We start from the raw sequence: 21,533 nt of genomic DNA, 5'->3' as shown, positions 1-21,533 counted from the left end.
AACTCAACTCAATCAACAACAGTAGAGGAAGAAATGGAGCGCGCTCACAAAGTTCTGCACCCCGGCCTCCCAAAGAGGAAACACTTTTTTTATTTAAATAATATTTTATCAAAGCTTCTGTTTTTTATCTTCATAAAATGTTTCTAAAACTTATGTCTTCTTTAAACTTTTCTCTCTTTTTTTTTGCCTTTTTGATTCATTTTCCTTTTCAGAGATTTTTTAAAGTTTGTCGTCTCCATTTTACCACAATGTGTCCGTTTTTGCAAATGTGGTTGTCTATGTGTTCTTGAGTATCTGTATTTGTACCCCTGTGTGTGTGAGTGTGTGCGTGTTTGTGTGTTTGTGTGTGTGTGTGTGTTGATGTGTCCTTGGCTGAGGCTTGTTGGAACAACTTTGAGTTGTTTAAGTGCTCATGTGAACGCAAAGCCTGCACATATGAAGCATGATGATGTGTTTTTGTTTGTTTGTTTTTTTTAAAACATGTGTATGGAGTGTGTGTGTGTATTGTGTGTGTTTTATGTCCTTACGCTGCTTTTCCTGTATTAAGGTCATTGCAGCAAAGACATTCATACTGAGAGGTTGACGTTGGCTCAAGCAACAAGGTGTGTGGCCTTTAGCTAACTCTGTGTGTGCATCAACTAAGTGAGCTTATCAAGGAGTGTGTTGAGCTAGTATGTGCACAAGGGTGAGCAGACTAAGTCAAGTGGGCGTCTCTCAGTGCCTACATAGGTGTATGTGTGTGTGTGTTCATGTATGTGTGTGAGTAAGTGATATACTGTTTAAGGGCTTATGTACCTGCAGGTGAGCCGAGTACAATTTCCCATCTGTTTGCACGGTCTGTGTAAAGCTTATGAGTCTGTATAACCACTGCGTGATGTGAGAGAGGACATATGTCTGTTTGTCTGTGTGTGTGTTTGTGTGTGTGTGTGTGCGCGCATCTGTGTGTGTGTGTGTGTGTGTGTGTAATAGAAGGCACGGAGGGTGGTGTGGGAGGCTCAGTCTCTCAGGTCCATGCTGGAGCCGAACAGGGCCACCAGCTGCTCTTCATAGTGGGCGATGTTCCTCTTCATGATCTCCTTACAGGAGCCCAGGAGGCGCTCAAACGCCTGCACATCTATTACTGCAGAGGGAAAGAGGGAAAGAGAGAGAGAGAGAGATGTTGGATGTGTCTGTGTACAGTCATCTTAGTTGGTGAGGTATTAAAATGTCAAGCCAAATTAAAACAATCCACCGGGCGCGTTGCGATTGGCTAAAATGTTTAATACATATAAAAGTAACATAAAAACGACCACGTTGTCATCCCATTTATGGCTGAAGATTCTGATGAGTCCCTGAGGTTTTAATACCACACAACATGGTAAGAAACTTGGCTCACCCAGAGGGAGAGAATAATAAAACATCTACTGAGCAATAAATATCTTTTTCACAGCAGACATTTTGACTTGTCAAAGCAGGAAAAAACACTGGTGGAACCAACAAAACACTGACGATGGCTCAGTTCCACGCAAGTAAACTAAACTAAATGGGATTCAGCCATCATTAATGTCATTAATTGCGGCTGTGCTTTTGCTGCGTTGAGATGTCAAAATGTCCGCTGTGAAAAAGGTTTGTTGTTGATGAGGTTAGGAGCAGTGACGAGTGTATAGATTTGTACCCTGGTGAGAACAGACCCCCCGCAGATATGATGCAGCGTGCTAAAGAGCGGCGTCCAGCGATCACTCTTTTACAGTGGAAAACACACGGTTGTGACAATCAGAATGAACATGTTTAAGACACGAGATGGATGAACGCAAAGAGGCTCAGTCCAAACAGTCCAGACCCCCCTGGACATCACACTCAAAAAAATAAGTGAATAAATAAAAATAAAAACTGAGATGTCCTCTCATCTCTCAGCGTGTGTGGCATCTCCATGGAGATAAATGCTCAGGCTTTTCCTCTTTCAGCATCAGAACCCAATTTAACATTTGGATCAACAGTGAAATCTTTTCAGTGCAACAACAAGTTAAGCAGATTGTTTTCATTCGTGCTTAGAAATTTGTTGTTGGACATGGAGTACTTCAAACAGCATATGTTGCTGCACAACGGCTCAGTGACATTTTTCTCTCCTCAAAGCCGAGCAGCTGTTCAAAGCTGTTTACTGCACTGAACAGGAAGTACACTGAAAGACAAGACAGACAGGTAATGGAGTATTCCGACTGCGTGCATGGTTATTAAATAAATAAAAACTGTGATTAGAGGTAAAAAAAAAAAAAAAAAGCTTAAACACACAACACAGCAGAGAGAGGAGAGGTGAGCAGCTGTTTAAAATCCTTTGTTGGTTTTCAGCAGTGAAGAGCTTCTCATCCACTGTAGACCCTGAATCAGTGCGCCGCTTTAAAAGCAAAATAACCGAGCAGCCTTCAATCAACAAAACGAGCGGACGAGATGAAGAGCCAGACACCGATTGTGAATTAATCAAAACTCAAATACCACTTGATATCTCATAACAAACTACTTGTAACATTTCAATTAGTGGAAAATGAATACCATGGACACAGTTGTGGAGTTGAGTGGTTTAAATATTGCTTATTAACTGCTTTCAATTTCATATAAAATTAACTATACACCAAGGATTTACTGAACCCTGTAAACGATGGCTTTATTTAATCCCAGAGCTCTTAAATAAGGACCAGCTGGAAACTTGCCTTCCTCACACACTGCAGCCTGACAACAGTAATCAATATATAAACTGGATCCAACCCAGAAAAGAGAATGTGTGTGTAATGTGTAAGACATGAACATTTATATTATCAAAATGAGCTTAAAAATAAATAAAAATCTTTACACGATTCTGTACTATCACCTTATTAAATTCTCCCTGCTTTTTTTTTTTCTCTCCTCATCAGAATTTAACAACTTGCTGTACAAACTTTGAAAATGAGATGAATGATCTTAAAGCAACACATACAGCACCAACTCCAGCAGGGATCATCTCATTATTCTACAAACAAAAAGGTGATGTAATCATAAAAAAAACACGATTCACATAGGAGCTTTAAATGCAGATATCACATTCCCCCCTATAATGTTGAAATAAAACCACTGTAAATGAAAATCCAACTTTTATTATCATCATGAGCATCAATGCTGACATTCGTGTTAAACGAGTGTGTCGGAGTGTATTTCATCTTACCCAAACACTTGACATCTCCAACTGCGTAGGCTGAGGCGGCCCGGGGCTTGTTAGTGACCAAGGCCAGCTCCCCAAAGTACTGACCCCTGCTACAGCGCGTTAACTCCACCTCCGCATTGTCTGCATGGTCCGCCTTCGTCTTCAGGGTGAGAGGGAGGAGAGGATTAAAGGTTAGGAACCACTAGCGTCTCGTTGTGTCCCCCCCCCCGCCCCCCTCCAAGCAGGCGAGACACTCAGCGGCTGAGCAGAACATAGTGATTCCAGCTGTTGCTAGGCAAAACCAAGGTGTTTAATTGTGAGTGTTGGTTGTCAGTGTCAAAATGTTCTGCAGAGACGCTACCTGGTAGCAGAATATAATCAGCTATTACATTGGGGCATGTTCCTGAGACAATAAAGGCATTTTCAGAAAATTGAACAGACAGAGAAGTGACAGCTGGAAAAAAATGTAGAGTAGGAGGAGAGATTTATTCATCTACATGGATCTCTGAGGGATGCATAATGAAATAAATAAACCTCCAGATTTAAATCCTTAAATTCAAGACGCAGAGTAGTGAAATACAAAACTGAAGATATCTTACTTTACTCTTCATCATGATCTTGACCTCCCCAGATTCTATGATGTAGAAGCAGTCAGCCTTGTCTCCCTGCGGACGAAGAAAACAGACAAAGTTATAAATACACTACAGAAAGACGACATACTGTACTGTTTACATAGCAAGCACGTGTTGATAATATACTACCTGTCCTCTAATCCTGTTTAAGACAAAGCTACTATTTGTTTTTAACAAAAATGATTTCTATCTCTAGAATACCTGAGATCACTTTCACAAGTCTTGAGGCTACTGATGCCTTCATATAACGCTTTTGATTCAGTAACATACTGTCTGTGTGCACGCTACCCAATTGCAGTCATGCTCTCCTAGTATGAAACAGAATAAGTGGTCTCACCTGTATGATGATGCGCTCACCATCTGAGAACTGCTTGGCTCCTAATACATCCACTATCTTCATCCTCTCTGTTGCCTGGACAGAAATAGAGGGCGGAAGAGAGGGAGGTTGAAGGAAGAGGAATAATGAGATAAAGTGTGGGAGCAGAGAGAATTGTTTCACTGACTACACAGGCAGATTACGGCCACGTAAACTCCTTAACCTCCTTATCTTCTCTACTCTGCTTTTGCTCGGCTAAAGCTTTCACCGCACTTCTGTGTCTTGTACATTTTAAGCTTGGTGATGCAAAAAAAAAGGGGCGTTGTGGGGAAATAGTTTGGATGGAGTAAGCATGAAAATCCATTCGTAGCTGTCATTTGAAGTAAATATACAGTTTCTTAGAGTAAAACAGAACTTTTTCAATTATACACTAGCTTCACAGTTGAGGTTGCTGCACTGTGTAGTGCTGCAAAGGGAAAGAGCCGAAAACTGCTGGAGCCAGTGAGAGGATTTTCCACAACTAAACTCACCTCAAGTGATTTGAGTAAGGGCACGGACTCAATGAAACACTCGTACATCCTCCTCTTCTTGGCGTTGGCCTTCACAATGAGTCTACGAAATGTGGCACGATCCTAGGGAGAACAAACACGAGTAAACAAACGCTTCCTAAAAGCGGATCCTCTCAAACAGTGTGGCTGTTGCCGGTCTTTCTCTGCTCGGCCACAGGGAGGAGCTGCAGCAGTGTGAAGCATCAGAGCAGAGCATCAGCTCCATTCATAGATAACAAAACTCCATTCTTAACATGTCTGAGCAGCATAGCTCAATGTACTGTATTTGGTAACAGAAACCTGCTCACAACACAATCCTAGGGAGACAACTGGAGGGAAATACAGTTTTTAACTGAGCTTTTAGGATTTTTAAAAAGGTGATAATGATAGAAAAAGACTAACAGAGCAATATTAAAAAAAAGTGGTGCTGATTAAAATGTGACTGAAAACATCTAGTTGACAAATTGGACCATACATGACTTAAAATGACTGAAAAAAACCCTCCAGATGATAAAGAAATGTTTTACTTTGACTTTGTGTTTTTACTTAAACTCCCCAGAGTATCACAACATCACATTCAAATCTACAGATATTTCTGGTTTTACAGTTTGTGTGTGTGTGTGTGTGTGTTGGTCTGTTTGTGTGGTTCTCACCAATCCCCATAGCGCCCCCTCTTGGGTGGCAACGATGGTGGCAGCGCGTGGCGTGTTGTACATGAGTGCCAGCTCCCCGAAGCTGCCCTTATTGTTATACTGACCCACGCATGTTCCCGATACCACTATGTCAAACACACCCCTGGAGAGAGAGAGAGAGAGGGAGAGGGAGGGAGAGAGGAGAGAGAGTTAAGGAAACATAAAAACAAATAAACAGCAAACTGGGAAAAGAGAAAAAAGAATTACATCCAAATGAGAACACAGAGAAAAAAAAACAAACAATTAATTTCACCTCGTAACAAAAGTTAAGTGGTGATCAGTGTTTTTCCCAATTGACCTAGTGACTCATTTACTCAATAGACATCTAATTACACATTATGTGTAGCCTCCGGACAGTAACCTCTGTCAGTTTGGCACACTTAGTGAGCAAATCATTCACTCTCTGTTTGTGTGGGTGCACTAGTGTGTGTAATTGTGCGAATATTTATTTTTAAAAGAGATGTTTCTCATACATTTGCAAATTCTTAACTGTAACAATATACAGTCCAAAAAGGCGAGAGCAGTTTAGCTTCTCTGAGCATATTTTCTCCATGTACAGTATCAAAAAGTGTTTGCGTGTGCGGTTAATATTTCAGCAGAGCAGCTCAGTGTCCCCATCCCTCTATATCTATCTATCTATCTATCTATCTATCTATCTATCTATCTATCTATCTATCTATCTATGAGGATTGAACCTGAGGAAGGTAATTTGCAGCGTCGAGTTGATCAGCAGGATTATCCAGTCACTTTGTAAGATAGCCTGTCCTTCTATTGGCTGCGTTAGTGGGGCTAAAACCCTTGTCGCTTGTGGCGTATTAACTTAGATTGACTGGATTACCATGACGATGGGGACAATGGGGACGATGGGGACGATGATCACTTGTGTTGCCGGCGGTTAAGCAAACGATTTAGACACTGTTTAAAATACTGGTCTGTTCGCTCTTAATGGCAGACACTGAGCAGGTGTGAAAGCTGTGAAGACTTGAGCCAAGACGGCCAGATATACAGTGAAAGAAAGGGCGGATTTTCTTTAAATTAATCATTTTTTACTTCTGGAATAAGACAGACAAGTAAGTGTTGAGGAAGTTTAGTCAGAATTTTTGAGGTTTTGCTAAGACTGGAATATGGCTGGTATATTTCATTCCACTGTCACAGGAGAACAAAAAGGATGTTCCTCCCTTCCTTCAGTGGATGTGTGCATGATAAGGATTTTCCCTGCCCAGTAAACCCTCGGGCAGAGCCTTATGTGATTTGTAAGCTCCTGTTTCTGTAAGACAGAACATGCAACATCTCAATATCAACAAATATTAAAAAAAAAAAAAAAAAAAAAAAAAAAAGGAATTCATCTTGGATGGCGTGCTTCACAGTCATTTTCAAAACAATTAAGACATGTCAGCAGTGTTGGAAAAAAAATGCTAACACTGAAGCTGTGATAAAAAACCGATGCAAGATCAAGTAGCTTAAGGATTTAAAAGCTGAGATGCAGAAATAAATCCAGCTAGATAGCTCACCTATCAGTACTGGATAATAATGAAATGATTATGCTTGTTGAGGAACGCGTGTATAAAATCTAGTGATGACATTTGGTTGGAGCATCAACATATATAACATTTAACTTCTGCGGTTACATTACTGCAGCTTCAAACATGCTTCAGCCAATCAGAACTGACGACCAAATGATTCTTCTCAAATTATATACCTCACCCTTCTCATTATATTTGTCCTCCTCATCCCCAAGGGCTTCTGAGTGATTTCCATTTTACTTCCTGCCTACAAGGCTTGAGAACGGGTTTGTTTAGATTTGTTTACTTTTGTTTATGAAGGGCGCTTCTTCTCATACAGAAGCACACGGGACAACTAGATGTTTAGATGATACAGTTATGCCTTCGGTCTCTTTTTATGTCTTACGAAATCATCGAAGTGTACCATTTCAGAGTCAGCTGACAGCAGAGACAACCACATCTGTTACGTCGGTGGCTAACAGGATGACAGGAACGCAGAGGAGATAGATAGAAGTGGTTCGGCGACATAATGAAAAGTTTAAATATAAAACAGAACAGAACTTTATCCTGTTTTCTTTCCTGCTTTTCTTTTTCTTTTACGTTTATCCCTCCATCTCTGTGCGTCCATACTCATGCCCCACCCTTATGGTGACATTAGCCACCACCTACATATTTTTTTTTTGACCAGGGAAAACCCCGGGACAGTATATGTCTAGGCAGGCGTGTTGCTCTTAAAGGTCATCGAATGTCTCATGCACAGGGAGCCCGCTGGGTTAGAAAGTGTGTATGCAGATGGAAAGATAGCACACAACAAGTGGAACTAAACTGAACTGTGCTGGACTGATATGTGCAATGCCAAGAATGAATAGAGGCCAGGGTGGGATAAACAAAGACCAGCCACCAGCCAAACACTGGCAGCTCTGTTCTCTCTTTGGTAACAGAGGTTAAAAACCGCCATCATGAGGTGGTGCTGAGTGCTAAGTAATCGCTTGGGCTGGTAAATAAAGTAAATGACTATAGCTGATGAAGAAATGTTAATTCCTCTCAGTGCAGTTTTGGGGATTATTGTCGAAGTTTATTTTAAGTTTAAAATCAACTCAACATTAAAACCTACAACGTTAATATTTCACCTTTTTATACCCTTCAAGCGCCTTGAAGGGAACGTTACTATAGCGATAAACACACCTGTCTGCAGCTTGATTAAATAGTAATAATAAAATGTGTCAGTCAACACATCAAGGATGATACGGAGGCTCATTTTAATGTTGTAACACTTTACACCAGCCAAGGCTACAAAACCTGCTCTGCAAAGGCCTGTGTACAAAGCAAGAGTTTACAAAAGCAATACGGCAGGAAAACTACACACATGGCCTCCAGGCACTGCAACATAAACCCAACCGAACTGTAAAGATTAGCGATACAACCACACTGTTGTAAATCTTTGAGATGAGTAGCGATTGACTCGACACCATTAGTCCTCTATTATTTATTGCGTTTCAACACAAACGCCGGGTAATTAAAGCAACGTTTTTGAAACTTTTAAATTGTTGTTGTTGCCTCTGTGTCAGATTCAACTGTGTGGTTATTTTTGAATCTGTAATTGATGGTGTTGTATTTGAATGCAATATATTTTAAAGTGTTTCTAATATTTTTTACTCCTCTGTGTATGTAAATAAGGTGAACAAAACATCGGTAAATCTTTTAAATACAATGCAGTTTAATTCAAGACCATCACAAAGTAGGGTCTCAAACAATACCACAGAGCCCAGTTGACACACAAATGTTATACAGGGACACAGCAGGGATTGCGTAATTCACTGCTTTTCACAATTTAAGTGTCTCTGTTTTGTCTGGTCAACTTTTCAAAGACAAAATATGCACACGGGTGTTAGTTTTTTGCAGTAACCGTGCAGCAAAACATTATCTCTAGCCTTTCTGTTATGTAAGCTCACTAATACAGACATACATAATCTAAATAAACAAATCGACCCGGCGTTAACGATCCAACTCTAAAGCTGTTGTGTCTGCCTCCTACCTCTCTATGACGTAGAAGTTGTCTCCATCGTCTCCCTGGTCGATGACGTGCTCCTGGGGCTGAACCCGTAACTCAAACATGGCATCCAGCACCTCTGAGAACTGCTCCTGGATGGGGGACGAGAGAAAGGACGTCAGACACGAATAAGGAGGAGAAACGAGGAGTAAGAGTGGAAATGTTATGAGAGCATATTGCTCATGTGAGTGCTGCTCCTAAAGGGGCACGAGATGACACATAATTATCCCCGCAGAGAAACTGTGTGAGAGTGTAGTTGGGACACACTTTCCTAGAATGGGAAAGCGTGTCCCAACTTTTGACTGGTACTGTATGCCATTTTTTTTCTTTTTCCCCCATGATGGCGAAGTCATGATCCGCCCTAGTCTGCCTCTGATCGGCTAGTACTCGTTGCCTTCGTTGGTTGGGTTGGTTAGGTTTAGGCATGAGGAGTGAGATTGTTTAGGGTTAGGGTAAGAATATCAGGGTAAGCCAATCAGAGGCAGAGTAGGGCAGGTCATGACATCACCATCCTAGGAAAAAAAACAACCACGTAGTGTACACAGGGGGAAAGGGGAGAAGGAGAGGGGAGATGTTGTTTTTCATATCATAACACTTTCTCCATGTTTCCACAGGATATGCAATTTCAAGATGGTCTTGCTGCCTCTGGGGTTTGAGTCCATTATAATGACATAAATTTACCATTGCACATGCCAAGTGCTGCATGGTTCACAATGGGAACAGACATGTGTTTTAAAAAATAAAAATGAACTCTAAGCCAAAACAAATGTGGATAAACCAAGCAAAGCAACATCAAACAGACATATGACAGTTGATTTTTGACAACTTGATTTTTGGAAAACAGGCGAGACAATCTATTATGAATCTATTATGTTGTTACACCCAAATATAGGAGCGTACAATCAGAACACAGTATCACGGGCTACTATAACTGCAGTTTTGTAGCCAATAAGACAAGCAGATTGTCTAGATGTTGTATTGGTTGATGATCCTACAAACACATGCCAAGATGTTTGACAAGCGCACTGAAGCTGTTCTGGATGCTTCACACCTTTCTGCACATGTCGGTTTATCCTCTCATCTGTAACTCATCCATCAGGGTGCAAAATTAAGTTTCTTTTCCACCAGCCAAATGGCAAGTGAATGTTCAAATTTTTACCAACCACTCAACAGAGTACCATTGTTTTTTGGCTGGTGAGTGAAGAAAATCTACCAGCCACTTGCATATTTTACCAGCATTTGGCTGATGGCTGGTGCTAATTTTGTGCCCTGTCTTCTTTGCAGAAATAGTTTAGTGTGTTGCTGTGTGGGTGTGTGTATACGTGTCTTCCTGTTTGTTTTATTTACAGGTTCTAGTGTTTTGAAGATTAGGATGTCTCGGCAGGCCTCCTGCAGTCTGCAGCGCTGCTCATCTGTTTTTGGGTGAACCACTCTGGGCTCCGTGTCATCGTCGTCGTCGTCTGGGTTGAACGCCTCCGCACACACTGGAAGGAAGACATGTAAACACAGGTTACACACAGTGTTAACACGCCCTGTGTGATTACAATGCAATTAGACAGAGCTATCAATCCAGGTAAGAAAATATTATGTGTGATATGGAGACGTTTAGAGACGCAGTAAGATACAGAAAAAATGACTACAAATGGAAATGAATGAGTTTTGAAGGACAGACTGGCTTCTCCAAAGTTTGGCACTGTTAAAAACTATGTATGTGTAGAGAAAGTAACTGGTCCAGTCTTGATTTTTCCCAGTGCACCTTGTATATTTAAAAGCTGCCTCTGCCTCTACCGTAAGGCAGATATTCATCACAGTGATGACAACTTTAATGTGTGTGAAGATGTGTTTTAATATTAAGAGTGACAGTTTGTAACTTTGTTTTTGAAAGGTGCTATATAAATAAAGTTATTAATATTCAAATCATATCTTGACGCAATCTGGACACGGGATGCTAAAGGTTTAAAAGTCATGTTTATGTTTTAAGCACACACAAAGAAAGATAAACACACAAAGCAGACCAGCAAAGAAAACACAAACACACATTCAAACTGTGTACAGGGAAAGGCAAGATGTTACACAAGCACACACACACACACACACACACACACACACACACACACACACACACACACACAAGCAGAGAAGAAGATATTGTATAACACAAAATGAGGCGATGTCCTGCAGGAGAAGGGAACAGAGGACATCATTACTGCAGGACACTGGAGGAGCCCAGAAGTGAGGAAATGACACATGCACAGCGACATGTTTTAGCACACTGGATAACAAACACTGACAAGGTCATTTCAAATTGTCAGTGTGTGTCTGGGTTTCCTCCACTGTAAGGACGCACTCCAACTCTCACATGACATTTACCGCAAAACACATAGACGTGTGTGTGTGTGTGTGTGTGTGTGTGTGTGTGTGTGTGTGTGTGAGCGATCAGGAGTGTAACGTCTTATCTCTCAGCATTCATACCAATCATGTTTAGAGCCATGTGACCTCTGGAGTGTGAATGTGTTCACTATTTTAGTTGAGCTCGATCAGGCAGGTAAATACAACGGACCGAGTAAAAAGAAGTCTCAGTGATCTGCCAACCAGAATGTGATGTCATTCATTTGGGGTGAGACACCCAAACTGAAGAGTTTTACGAGTACGAAGACACAGATATTGACATTCGATAGCCAAAAGTTGTAGGCAAACCAGTCTGGACTGCTTGTATTCAGCTCTGTGTTTTGTTTTGTTTTTCACTAGTATGAACACCATTTAAGATCAGTTAAGGCAGAGAGTACAGGCAGGTCCATCATGCTCAGCATAAGTTTCTGGTATCAGATTTGTTTGTTTTCCCTCATGCTGCCAAAACCTCTATGAACCCCTGGCAAGATGACAAGATGCCAAAACAGCAGCCAATAAACAAGCTGCTTGTGAGTCGTCTATGTGCGTTTTGTTGACAAGCCCTAGTTCACTTGTTACAGGGCGGAGTGATCAAATCGAATGCAAATATGTAATCAAGTCATCATTTCTACCGCGGTTTCAGCCAAAGAAAATAAATTATAGATGTGACGGTGCCTCGGTTTCTCATGTGAGAAATCAGATTCCTCCTCCCTGAGTGTGGAGCGCATGAGTCCGTCTACTTTCAGACACTATACTGATTTTTCTTCTACATTTCTTAATGAATTTGTCTCATGTTATCTTCTCAAGACCCATCACAGGTTTAGCCCATTACGACATTTGGACAACTCGTCATGTCAACTGGAAAACCACCATCCAGTCTAATGTTGACAACACCTTGAACCCTAATGATTTCAACCGCGAGTCAGGATCTCAACCAGCCCCTGTTTACACCTGCCATTAACATGCGTCTCGGGTGATCCAATCATAATTGGACAGTTTTAAGTACAGCTGTGAATGCACCAGAGACGCGTTGAAGAATGCATTGAGATCCAATCACTCAGACCACATCCTGAGGTGGTCTGTGCCACATGTGGCCACATTCATTTAGCAGTGTAAACGCAATGTGTCCTGGGCCACATTGAAGGACCGCCTACTCAACTGACATCTTCTATTTTCCTGCAGACTGGGCACAGGATATCCACTGCTGCCTCCTGGTCCAAAGCTGTGTTCAACTTTTTTGATAACAGGATAAAGAAATGAAATACTGTAAACTGAAATACCGTTTTTCATGTTTCCCTAACCTGTTTTCCTCTTTCTCTCTCTTTCATATATATTATATATAAATAAAATACATAATGATTTGCTTTAGAAGTCACTGAAGGTTGACAGATCACTGTGCCTCTGATACAATGGATGCCTTCTTGTATGACTGTTGGAAATTGTTGCAAGTGGTGTAGAGAGAGGAACCTGCATTACCTCAGAGAACCTGATATCTAAATGCTCGGTTTTTGTTGAGAATACAGCTTTGTCTGTTGATTCAATTATGCTTTATTTTTTTAAGCAGAAGTTATTGAAAGTATTGTATTAAACATTATGTTGTTAACATACAGTATGGAGGAGCAAAAGTTAACCTTACAATGTAATCCCACACCAGTTGAGTCAACACCTCTCTGACAGCGTCAACAACTGTTGTACTGGATCGCAGTACAATGAACACAGGTTTCTATATTTAAAGTAAAGCTTATTATTACATCTTATCCTGCACATTTGACACCAAAAGATCACAGAGTTTCTTTACTCTTTATTTAAAATTAAAGGTGATAAAGATTTGGGTTTTCCTTTAGGCTTTCAGAAGCTTTCTTCCCTTGGGAGACGATCAAATTTGTGTCCCTGAGAAAACACTACACATATAAAGAATGAAAACAAATTCCTAATGAAAACAACTTTGTATAACTTACAAACTATAAATGGGAATCTTTTTCAACAGTACTGAAAAAGGACCTTTGTAGTAACATCTCTGGGTAACATGACGAGCGTCGCAGTGACACTCTATCTTTGTTGTTATATTAACACCATTTCTCCTCAGGGCTCAGAAAGGATCATTATGTCTAACAACATTACTGCTACAAAAGAAAGTCTGCTTGTACCACACAATTTCACACATTTTCATCTACACAGAAACTTCAAACCACTCTGTTTACTACGTCATAACAACGAGGGACTCTGTACAACCCGTTGTTACAGGAAACAGCACAACAAAGTTGAGCAAATGAACACCACATATGCACCTTTATGACACTGTGGTATAGACAGCAGGGTCAACAATGACAGTGGTAAAGATAAACATCAGCTGACACACCCAGAGCCTAATCAAAGTGCAGCGCTCTGTGACGGCTGACGACATTCAATTACTCATATGTAAACACTAGATGGGTACGACGGAGCGTGAGAAAACAAGAGCACTGTACACATAAGACCACAGACACCAACACAGACGCACTTAACTCAAAACATGCTGCGGTGGCGCTTCTTAATACTGTGTTTTACATGCACGACATACGCAAATACATTCATTATCAAAACACTGCCTGAGCGCTGTTTGACATCAACGACAAGAGAGACGCACACAAATCAGTAAATCTACCACTTGGCCTCAAAAGCTTCTGGCATGCATGACCCACACAATAACGCACACACTAGCTGCGGGTGAGCCACTTAACCAGTGATGTATGTAATGCTGTCCCCGGTGTGAATTACACTTAAGGGACATGACGTCAAACACATGCATGCATACACACACACACATACATACATGCTAGTGATCACACACACTCGAACATCTCACCTGACACTCTCCTGTTGAATCTGCTCGGCGGTGGAGCTGTGGAGAGAAAGAGAGAGAGAGGTGAAATTAACATCATTGTTTTTACATAATGACATTTAATGCAATTTTGTGATTGCTTTGAAATCCTCATTACCATTATCTGCACTGAACAGACGGTGTTCATAACAATAATTGAAGTGAAAGAAAACAGGGGAGAAAAAAAAAAAGGGACAAAAAAAGGCTGAGAGTCAGAATGACAGCCAGCAAACAGATAAAGGCAACAAGAGGTGAAGAGATAAAAAGTAGGACATGCTGAAAGAGACGTGTAGTAAGACAGAAAGAGACGGAGCGTAACCAGGAAAAAAAAAAAACTGAGCTAACAGATGAATTGAGAAAGAGTGTTTCACTATTGCAAAAATATTCTCTTTATACACATGAATGCCACTGTGAACAGCGGCTACAACCTCCATCCAACCTCGTCAGACACACAAACCCACACACACACACACACACACACACACACACACACACACACACACACCTTCCTTCTAATAAATGCTAATATTTTAATATAACTGCAAATTGTAATCTAATAAAACAAAACATGACCACAGTCAGCGGAAATAATCACACAATTATTGCCTGAAGCCAGACAGATATGAACGGATTAACAAATAACTTAATAAAAGCCCTCATATTTACAAGTAGGATATTTATTAGAAATAATCTATGTGAAAAAGGAAAAGATGAAAGGGTAATGACTGGTATGTTGTCATCAAATCCGTTACACCGTGGCTACATTACAACATGTCCCATTAAATATAATTAATTAGGCTGTGTGAACCAGCAATGCGTTTCTTTCCCCAAATGTTGACAGATGCCCTGTCTTTATTTTTGATGCCTGTGTCAACTATTCCTAGTTTCTATCTTCAGCATAAAGAGATCCACAGTTTGTTTATGTTTTAACTTAACTTATGTTCTACAGTGTAGCCAGCCTCAAGCTGTTGCGATGCACTGTGTGGATGCACAGATGCTGTTGGGACACTGTTAATGTTCCTAAGCCACCAGGATGGTACATTTGATGTCTTTTCTGCTTTAAAATTCATCATTTGAGCACTCAAAACAGCAGGCACCTGCCCTGCTGAAGTGTCTCAACATAGCACCAGGAGAACTGTTGTGTAGCTGGCGTGATCTCTAACTCCCCTAGTAGAGATTTTGAGTATTTTAAATACATTCAAATAAAGGAAAATATCTCTGTAAAAAGCCTGTCTTTACAGAGCCCTGCTCATTCTTGCTTCTGTTCTTTCAGACCCGTCATCTTGGTCAGTACCCTGTAATCGAAAAATAAAATATCCTTCCTTTACAAAACAAAACATAGCTTATCGCACTGTTAACTAAACATTGTGCCAATTGTGTTTACGTTCACATTAATACTCACATATTATTCAAGATACTAATCTATTAAAGTGTTGGGCCATGAGAACATCACATGCCTCTTACACTAGGCCAGAAGCGCTCATACGCTGATTTGTAACGTGAGATCTAAATATAACAACTGGTGAGAGACGCTTATATCACCCGGGATTGAATAGCATATAGCCTAAATTTATTACCCTATTATGAGAGTAATGGTTCTATAGAAATATCCGGAATAGGCCTGTCACTTTTTATTCTAAATTTGAACTTTCATGCGAATGTGGGGAAAATGTAAGAATTGAACTGTAACGACCAGTTCCGATTAAAAATGTGCAGTCTATTAACGCAACAGACCGTTTGAAGTAGATTTGACCTATCACATGCTCTTTGACCTATCGGTAAACTAAGCTAATGAATAAAAATGGAGGACAATAACAAACAAAGCCGTAATGATCGGATAATCACGACGCCAAAGCATCTCAGAAGTAATGTGTGGAAGTATTTTGGGGGCTACATCGTAGATCAAAAAATTACTAACACAGATGAGGCTGTTTGCCAACTTTGTAAAAAGTAGCTGCCTCACTCTACAACGACAACAAATCTGAGGATTTACCAGCTAGCTTACCACACAAGTGAGGCAGCGGCAGCGTCAAACGAGCGGAGCAGCGTCAACTCTACAATCTCAAGACACACAGTGCACTTGTAGGACACCACAAGGGAAAATATAAAGACTGTAGACTCTGACCAATAACGGATGGACATCACAGTAAATTACTTTGTTCGAATTTGACTTTTTGAAATAGTGACAGCCTTGATCCAGAATGTTCCACGCATAGATGCAAACAAATGTTTCTTGTTATATGCATTAATATTCTTTAGGTTAGCGGGTAACTAGTCCTATGTTGTTAAAAAGTCTAGTCTCTTTTCTGCTGCTTATCCAGGCTAATACAGAGCGATCACTTCTTTTTGCTTGCTGGTGTTAGACCCTCACTGCAGCTGCCCCACTTGCTGAGCCTCATGAGTACAGGCCGTGACTCCTGCCTCTTGCCTGCAAGCTGTCCTCCCAGATCTGGGTTCAGGGAGGGACCAGGGAGGCCCTGAGGCGAGATGACTCTTGCCCATCTTGCCCGATTTATAAAGTTAGTTTGCTAGTGAAATATTGAGGTTGTATGGATGTAAAAGCAAAAGCTGTAAATGCTGTATGTGGAACATCGATTGGAAGTAATTAATAGAAGAGCTTTAATATTTATGTCAGAAATAATTTCACATGCCACCAAACACAGGAAAAACATCCTCCTGGAAATATCTAAACAGCAGCTGTAATTGAGTTTAATTTCTGGTCATGATTTCAGTGCTGTGCACTCGACACCAGGCAGTATTCATCAGAGTAGAGGCTGCCTGGAAGGACACTGCTGGATGTGAATATGCATCAGGGATAATAAAGAGGCAGGTCAAAAGAAAATGAACTGCGTGCATGAGGGAGAAATGAAAGAGCAGTTTATGTACATGTGCGGGTGTGTACTTACAGTATGTATGGTTGTGCATTTGTGTGACTGTTTGTGGCTTTAGGGGCATCCGGACCCTGTGTTTTTACAGTGTGTGTGTGTGTGTGTGTGTGTGTGTGTGTGTGTGTATCCTTGTGAATGTGTGTATCAGGGTGTTCATTTACGCACAAAGAGGGTGAGGTCAATGTCCTAAACACCTGCTTTCTAACACTGGGCTGTTACTAGCCAGCATAGAGATGGCTCACTGCTGCCACACATATATACACATACACACACATACACAGTGTGTGTCCATTGCTACCTTATTACCATCCTGTCAGAGCCCATTAGATCTAGACTGTGAAGACAGGAGCCTGGGGGAAGCTCACACATACACACCACTTTCCCCAGTCACCTGGGGAGATGGGCTGAGTTTAACACTCTACTCTCCATGGCGATCACTCTTATTATCACTCAACACAGATGAAATCACACGATGGTCTCTGCAACATGGCTACTGCCACACCAACATTTGTAGCATTTGCAAGTGGAAATGTTACAAAAAAGTATCTCTCTTTCAAGGGAATTTCCTAGAACAGTAAGATAAATGGTTGAAAGACAGCACATAGGGAGAACTCAGAGTGACCTCTGCATTTCTACTCTTATTTGTATCTAAGTGTTAATTCTCACATACATTCCACACATTCAGAGTCATTTGGCTTCAACTTTACCTACCTGAACTCTCAGTCTGCCTGTCCAAATACAACTACCAAATGAGTTACAACTCAAAAAGTCTTAAACACCAGCTGGACTTGACCTTAGCAGATAATGATTTCCCTGTGGGTTAGGTATAGTCTGACAATTAACCAATCAAAGCAAAGCAAAACAATGGCTCTGCGAAACAAGCTCCTAACCAGCAGCCTGTTTGGCTGGCTCTACACAATGCAGTGGCATGTAATGTCTTCTCAGAAGACTGGATGGTGAATCTAACATTGTTAATGTTGGTTGAAACAGGAAACAGGAAGAGGATCCATTCTAATTTTGTCAGCACTGGCTGACAGAAGGGCCCAGTAAATTACAGACAATATTTGACACAAAACCAATATTTGGGACAAAGACAAATAAATGTCTTAAGAGGATGGATACAAGAAATGTATCATAAAAAGCATAATTTAAACATCTTATTTTATTATTATTTTATTTTATTTTTATTTTAAACATCACCTACTTAGGGCTGTGTGATATGACCAAAATCTCATATCCTGATAAAAGTCATTTTATATCCTGATAACGATACATATCACGATATCGCAGAGTGTAGATGTGGTCTCCAGTACCTCACCTGGTTCACTGTCTCTCCTTTACTCATATTTTTGCAGGGATATTCATTTAATCTTCTATGCGTATTTTAGAGGATTGCTGAATTAGATATTCAATAGGTAGTGGTTAGCTGCTGAATACAGCACGTTAAGAACCACATACAAGCCATATTATATATGATATTTGTACAGAACGTAGGCTTAAATTAAAAATATATATGCAGAGGTTCATAGTCAATGTAGTGCCATTCACTGCTCATTTTTAACTAGATGGCATAATGCTGGAGGTCACTGATAATTTAGGCATTACATTGAGGAAATGGAGAATTGTGGGTCTTCCCTCTAGTGTGGCTCGGATGTAACATTTGCATGTGGAGGGTTGCACCATGAAACAACGAACCTGTTTCACTGTAACTCAGTAAGTTACAAAAGTAAGCAGCCATCTCTGGGCATTAAAAAAATCTTAATATTTTCATTTAGACCAGTCTATGCACCTGAATCTGTGTCTATAACTATGCATCTGTGGGTCATGTCTCAGGGTAGGACTTACTTAGTGAATAGCTTTCATTTTTAACCACTCAATTGATTTTTTTTAGAATGGAAAGCAATCTCCAAAACATGTTTGGTTGCCTGCCAACAAGACTGGCAGACAACCCTACCAGCTACAGCCAAAATGGAGCAGGAAATGAGCAACTGAGTCAATTCTTTGACCTGTCATGGTCTCCCTTTATCTCTTTCTTTTACTTAAACCCCATCCAAGTACTTATAGGGTATAGCCAGTACTGTGGAAATATGATTACAATGCCACTGCTCTTTAAACTATCAAAATATTATTTTTGCTCATAGCTTAGACAGTAAAACACATGATGGACTTGGATAACATCACAGGCCACTAAAACATAAAAAAAAAAACACATGTTTATATTTAATCCAACATCAGCTGTTGTTGTTGTTTCGTAGGAATTCTGTGTAAGTAAGTATTAGAGATACTCTCCCATGACTTCAATGCTATTCTCAGTTCCTCCACCGTCTGTCATTTATTGTATACCTCGCCCCCTCAGCTGTCTCAAAGGAACAGACCTTCCTCCCCCGTATTGCTCCCAAAGCTTCATGACTCCTCTCCCTCCCTTCATCCTCTCTATTGCATCTGAGTCTGGCTTCTTACTTTCTCTCTTTAACTTCAAGACATCAGACCTCAGTCCTTTGGAGTTGGCTATCAGGAGTCAAAAGCTGACAGATACAAAACGGAGACTGAGGTGTATTACCTGATACTATTTTGAATGTATCCGTTCAGTGTCAATATAGTATTCAATGTCTTAGCCACTTTAAAAAGTCTGCATCCAAATAGCAGTAGTTAGTAGCCTTGTATTAAGGTTGTTAACACTACTAAACACTTCAGGAGACAACTACCATCATGCTTACACTGAAATGCTACTCATACTGGATTTTCTTGGGTTTGTTTACTTACGTAAGAATGTAAGAAATATGTAATGCCAACATGAATGAACAACCATGTCAACGCAGTGACTAGAATCACAATTACAGAAACAGCTCTGCTTTTATATGTAACCATGACAGTTAGTCTTTGAATGAAGACTGAGCTGAGCCTTCTTCCCAAATAGTAACCAAATCAGCTATTTTTATAGAGCTTTCCCTTCCATCTGTCCTGTTGTAATCTATTCTAAAAACAATGACTTATTGAAAGGTATAAAAATACATTTATTAATCTTATACCAATGCACAGTTTGTGATAAGTTAAACATGTAACACCACTGAGGTGCTTTAAAGAGGTCAATTCCTAGAAATCATGGTAACACCTGGAAATATAGTGAGTATTATCATTCTGGTGACCTTGTTTTTATTATTCATTTCACTCACTTATTCCACTTTTTTTTCCTTTTTTCCTTCAATACAGTCTCCCTCCCCTCCAAAACTATTATCAGCAACATAACCACCTACCAGGAGGACACATTCCAAACTGCTTAAAATGATTTGTTTTGATCCGAACCAAACCCATGAACAGGTCAGATCCCCGCAGGTGCCGCAGCACGTAGGCACAAAGACCGACAAAATCACACACACACACAAAATTGCAGATTTACACATAGACCCAAACAAAGCGGGTCATGCATGAAACACTGACTAGTTGTGTTTCGGTGAAAATGTATAAAATCACTCATCTTTCTACTATTTGTTATACTGGCTTATAGTCTATATTTTGCTCTGTATGGATGCTTTTACATCTTTGTTGTTTTGTTTTATTTATTTATTTATTATTTATAAAGACAGTTAGGATAGTGAGACAGGAAACAAGGGAAAAGAGAGGGGTTGGCATGCAAAAACGGTCCCCCTGCCAGGAATTGAACCGTGGACACTGCAGTTATATGGTATGCGACTAGACCATCAGGCCACCAGGGCGCCCCATTGTATACATAACTTATATATTATAGTTATGTTGTTATGTACTCTACATTGTATTTCAAGTTAATGGCGGTTGTGGGGTTATTCTTGTTTTGGTTCCATGCTTTTGCTGTTTAGGCTCAAGGTTCAAGTTACTTTACAAATTGCGGCTCTCAAGCTTTACCGAAGCAACAACAGGTGAGTCAGCTGAACACATTAGCTCCATGTTTGTGGGGAAATAAGCATGAGCCGCAGGCAAAAGTCAAGAAAACAGAATAAACACCAGTGTGTTTAATAAATTTACTTGTGTGTGTTGTTTTTTGGGGGGTAAACTAGTGTGATCAGCACGTGAAAATGTATCATGTATTGTCTCCATCAGTCACATAAAATGCAGCCAACAGTAGGTGGACATAATAAAAAATGTGTGTGTGCACGTGCTTTTGTGTGTTTCGATGTGTGGGTGCATAAGTCTGAGTGTGCAAAGTGTGAAGTGCTCTCCCTACAGTCATGTGGCTGGGTGGTGGTGGTGGTGGTGATGGTGATGGTGGCTGTATCAAGTGTACGCCTGAAGTTGCCTTGGCAACCTAAAACAAAGAGGATCTCATCACCATAACAACACTACCCCCTTCACCCTCCACCCCTCCCCCCGTCATCCACCTCCCTTCTCCTCTATCCAGCTTGTAACAAGTGGTAGACCATCCCTCCTTCCCCCCCTCCCTCCTCCTCCTCCTCTCTCACATTCTCTTTCTATCTCTCTCCATCCTTCCCTATACACCCACTCACTGCCATAACAGCATTAACAGATGGAGAG

At 40.6% G+C, this 21,533-nt stretch overlaps 1 protein-coding gene across 2 annotated transcripts in view; it reads right to left on the bottom strand.

Moving 5' to 3' along the window:
• Window positions 1–167: 167 nt before the first annotated feature.
• prkar2aa (protein kinase, cAMP-dependent, regulatory, type II, alpha A) overlaps window positions 168–21,533 on the bottom strand; it is a 45,309-nt gene continuing 23,943 nt past the window's right edge. For both annotated transcript variants that reach the window (XM_067591677.1, XM_067591676.1), the window contains exons 3-11: window positions 14,125–14,160; window positions 10,239–10,375; window positions 8,877–8,983; window positions 5,301–5,442; window positions 4,630–4,731; window positions 4,121–4,195; window positions 3,751–3,816; window positions 3,173–3,311; window positions 168–1,120 (exon numbers count right to left, since the gene is read on the bottom strand). In XM_067591677.1, coding sequence (XP_067447778.1) covers window positions 996–1,120; window positions 3,173–3,311; window positions 3,751–3,816; window positions 4,121–4,195; window positions 4,630–4,731; window positions 5,301–5,442; window positions 8,877–8,983; window positions 10,239–10,375; window positions 14,125–14,160 — 929 coding nt within the window. In that variant the 3' untranslated portion in view covers window positions 168–995. The remainder of the gene's footprint in view (window positions 1,121–3,172; window positions 3,312–3,750; window positions 3,817–4,120; window positions 4,196–4,629; window positions 4,732–5,300; window positions 5,443–8,876; window positions 8,984–10,238; window positions 10,376–14,124; window positions 14,161–21,533) is intronic.

The sequence above is a fragment of the Thunnus thynnus genome, chromosome 6, assembly GCF_963924715.1.
Source record: "Thunnus thynnus chromosome 6, fThuThy2.1, whole genome shotgun sequence".
Taxonomy (NCBI): Eukaryota; Metazoa; Chordata; class Actinopteri; order Scombriformes; family Scombridae; genus Thunnus; species Thunnus thynnus.
Note: the sequence above shows the minus strand (reverse complement) of the source record. Positions and strands in the feature narration are given on the sequence as shown.